The sequence below is a fragment of the Galeopterus variegatus genome, unplaced genomic scaffold (assembly GCF_000696425.1).
Source record: "Galeopterus variegatus unplaced genomic scaffold, G_variegatus-3.0.2 Scaffold5119, whole genome shotgun sequence".
NCBI lineage: Eukaryota > Metazoa > Chordata > Mammalia > Dermoptera > Cynocephalidae > Galeopterus > Galeopterus variegatus.
This window is the reverse complement of record NW_007731230.1, coordinates 61,083-65,324: the sequence shown is the minus strand read 5'-3', so window position 1 is coordinate 65,324 and position 4,242 is coordinate 61,083. Positions and strand designations below refer to the sequence as shown.

The 4,242-nt window shown below is 39.1% G+C and overlaps 1 protein-coding gene across 1 annotated transcript in view; it reads left to right on the top strand.

Annotated features, from left to right (window-relative positions):
- The window catches only part of AGK (acylglycerol kinase), a 113,649-nt gene that overhangs the window by 98,893 nt on the left and 10,514 nt on the right, over positions 1–4,242 (top strand). Inside the window, exons 12-13 of the mRNA XM_008588953.1 lie at positions 1,538–1,685; positions 2,115–2,212. Coding sequence (XP_008587175.1) covers positions 1,538–1,685; positions 2,115–2,212 — 246 coding nt within the window. The remainder of the gene's footprint in view (positions 1–1,537; positions 1,686–2,114; positions 2,213–4,242) is intronic.

Genomic DNA, 4,242 nt, shown 5'->3' with positions numbered 1-4,242 from the left:
TGAAGGGTCATAATAATCATATACATTGTATATTGACAAAATAAAAATTTAAAAAAAAAAAAAGAAACTTAGTGACAATATTGATCTAGAATTGGGGCTTTTTTGGGCATGTGTTATGGAAGATAAAAGACATAGGAAGGCCAAGAGGAAATGGAAAAAGAAAGCAATTCAAAAAGAAAGCAATTTAAAGTAATGGACTAATAATTTGGTAATGAGGGAAAATGAAGTGGTCAGGGACTGGAATCCTCAATGTGATTGAAAACTTGGAGTGGTTAGGATCTTCAGAGGCCCAAATAAATCCGTCTTCCTCTTCTGAGTTTGAACCCAGTTATGAAAACAAATGCAGGAACCAGGCAAGTGGAGATCAAAATGGCAGCTTTATAAATGTCAGCAGGAGTGAAGGACACAGCTTAGATATGTGGTCACAATCTGGATTCCTAGTACTCCAAATTGAATTCATCCACTTGAAACAGCCCTTTCAAGTCAGAGTCTACCACAATAAGCTTACTGCATGAAGCTGCAGTGAATGGGTGAGTCTTGAGGACAGCCACTGTCAGGGGGGGAGAAAGGAAGGGGCTAGGTTTATGCACTGGTCCTTCTGCACGTGGGGAGGAGTAAGCAGTGGCATGAGAGAAGCCAGAATTGTTACTGTTTTGTAATTCACCCCATGGAAATTAGAGGAAAGGGAGTAGTTTACCCTAAGAATTATGTCAAGCAGAAAAGAATCAACCTGAGCAATATGGAATGTGATTAGAGAGTAGAATGTCAGGGTTTTAAATTTTCAAGTTGGAAGAGTTCTGGGTAACAGTAAGGGCCAGGATGTGGCCATAGAAATGGTGGCTGTGGTGCATTAGAGGTGATGTCAAAGGCTGAGAGGCTAAGGTATTTTAATTATTCCTGTGGACACTGATTGATCCAGGATGACAGTGGACTTGAGGTGCCAGGCAGTAAAAGACACAAGAGTTTGTCTAGAGTATGAGAATGATGGGCTTTGAAACAAAAATGAGAAGCCTAGGGCTAGATTGGGAGGTGAGGCTACACCATTCTGGCCTCTGAAATATGATTCCAGAAGTGAAGTAAGTATTTGATACAATTGATCAATTTCATTTTTCTGTCACCATCTGTAAACCAAAGATAAATTTATTATGGTCATGCATAGTTACTTTTTCTTAGACAAGTGTAGGCAGTGGTGGTTAGTACACTCTGATCACCTCTGCTCTGTGTTAGGGAGAGCAATGGAGGCGGCAGTCTCCAAGTTCATGGTTTTCAAGATAGAGCTTTAATGGGCAAGGGAAGCTTGAAGATTCCATGCTTCAAATTAGCAAGAATTCCGTCCAGTGACAGATAAAAGATAGAGCTTTAATGGGCAAGGGAAGCTTGAAGATTCCATGCTTCAAATTAGCAAGAATTTCGTCCAGTGACAGATAATTAGTTAGTTTTCTAGCAGATGTAGGTACTATACTAACCTTTGCAGAGAGAAACTCCCAGAGTTTGGAATGTGTGTGTATGACAAAAGTTTTTCTTTCCACATTAACAGGAGTGGCCCCAGACTCATCAAGCCTTGATTTCATACACGGGACCTACAGAGAAACCTCCCAGTGAACCAGATGAAACCCCTCCCCGGCCTTCTTTGTACAGGAGAATACTGCGAAGGCTTGCATCATACTGGGCACAACCGCAGGACGGTGAGCAACGTGGGGGCTGAAGATTAAGAAAACCCTAAAACAGACCACCAAAGCAGTTTTAGAGGCTAACTGGAGCAGGAGAAGTCTTCCAAAGGTCATTGAATCCAGCCTTCTGTGTGAATTCACCAGAGCAGGGCCAAAACGATGTCCCTTGAATGGGTGCAGCAGTCTCTGTGCACTTTGTTTTTGTCACTGGTGTTTATGTTATTTGGCTGCTTTTGGTAGGGATGTTGCAGGCACAATAGAGATTCCATCTTGAGCCTGGCTCTTTACCCATGTGTATAAATAGTATGAAATAAATAAAACTAAGGTGCATAGTCAGCAGAAGGGTTTGGGAAGCTGAGCTGAGCAGCTGGCAGTTCGTCAGTGGTGATGGAGTTGTGAAACGTTAATGGAAGAAGTTGACCTGTATCTGATGGGTTCCCACAGCCCCCTCCCAAAAGTTGAGCCCAGAGGTCTGGAAAGACGTACAGCTGTCCACCATTGAACTGTCCATCACAACACGGAACAGTCAGCTTGACCTGATGGTAAGTGTGCTTTTTTATTAGAAAAGCATTGATATGTGGGAAGAGTGACAAAGACTACATGCTCTTCCACCAATTCAGTATTTTTATTTCTACCCTGTGGGGATACAGAGGAAAGGATCAGGAAAAAGAGGATGTGGTGCACCTTTAAGGATAATAGCAATGAAGCAGTAGCTGAGTGCAGTAGTGGCGTGAAAGCTTAAGGGGCTTTGATCAAGTGTTCTGGTCATTGCTTATCGGGCCTTTAGTGAACTTAGGGCAAAAACCTTTAGAAATGAAAGTTAGCTACTCCCATTTGTTGCTGGAATAAAAATTGTGGAATTTTTGTGTGAGTAAATATCCATTATTTTTGTGACTATATTATGCAGATTTAGATCCTAAGGAGAAAAATACACACACACACATCTATATCTATATCTATATGTGATTTTTTTTGAGTTCACTCTTTAGACATGCACTGTACAGTATGGTAGACATTAGCCACAAGTGGCTATTTAAATTTAAATTAATTAGAATTAAAACTTTAAAACTCAGTTTCTCTGTCTCACTGGCTACATTTCAAGTGCTCAATAGCCATATGTGGGTAATAGCTACCTTATTGGAAAGCACAGATATAGAACCTTTTCATCAGTGCTGAAAGTTCTGTTGGATAGTCCTGCTATAGACAGTACGCTAAAAAAAAGTTGAAATAAAGCAGGGGTTAGCAAACTGGCCTGCCACCTGTTTTTGTATAGCCCATAAGCTAAGAATTGATTTTCTAATTTTAAATGGTGGAAAGAAAATCAAAGAATAATAATTTGTGGCACATGAAAAGAATATGAAATTCAAGTTTCAGTATCCATAAAGAAAGTTTTATTGGAACAAGCCATATTCATTTATATACATATTTTCTTTGGCTGTTTTTATGCTACAGTGGTAGAGATGAGTAGTTGCAGCAGAGACTATATGGTCCAAAAGCCTAAAATGTTTACTGTCTGGCCATTTATTGAAACAGTTTACTGACCTTGGTATAGAGAAAACTTTAGTAATTTATATTAATGAGAATGCCAGTAGAAAAGTCATTCTTAACTGTGGACTAATTACTATATTCATCCTTTATGCAAATCAAAGTAGTCTGTTCACAGTTGTCTTGGCCAATCTGAAAATAGGCAGATGGAATTGGAATGTAGTGAGAAGTTTGATTCCAATATTAATATTCAGAGTATTGAATTGTTTTGTAATTATAAAAGTAATACATGTCCATTGCAAAACATTTGCAGAACAGCTCCTTCAAATCCTAAAAAATTCTATTTGGATTAAAGAACTAAATGTAAAAAAATAAAACCATTAAATTTCCAAAGCAAAATCTGAGTAATTATCAGTACAAGTTGAGCATACCAAATTCAAAAATCCAAAATCTGAAATGCTACAGGATGTGAAACTTTTTGAGCTTTGACTTGATGTTCAAAGGAAATTTTAAATGGTGAAATTTCAAAATTTAAAATTTTGAATTTTCAGATTAGGGATGCTGAACTGGTAAGTATAATGCAAATATTCCAAAATTTGAAAAAAATCCAAAATCCAAACACTTCTGGTCCCAAGCATTTTGGATAAGGGATATTTAACCTGTGTAAACTTGGGGAGGACAAGGCCTTTCCAAGCATGACACCTAAGGCAAAAAATCATATTAATGCATTTGTCTTCTTATTAACAAAGACAATATCAGCAAACTTTTTAGTGAAATATTAGGATGTACTAGATAAGGAGTTAATAGCTTTCCTTCTAACGAAGTCTTAAGATAAATCAATAAGAAATGGCCAAAGGACTGATACAAGATGGGCAAAAGGTAAGGATAAAAAGTTCACGAAAAATAGTATTTACGGGCCGGCCCGGTGGCGCACTGCTACAGTGCGCCGCCTGGGAGCACGGCGGCGCTCCTGCCGAGGGTTCGGATCCCACGTACAGACCGGCCGCTCATTGGCTGAGCAAGGGGCGGGCGCAACACCGAGGGTTGCGATCCGTTGCCGGTCACAAAAAAAAAAAAAAAAAAATAG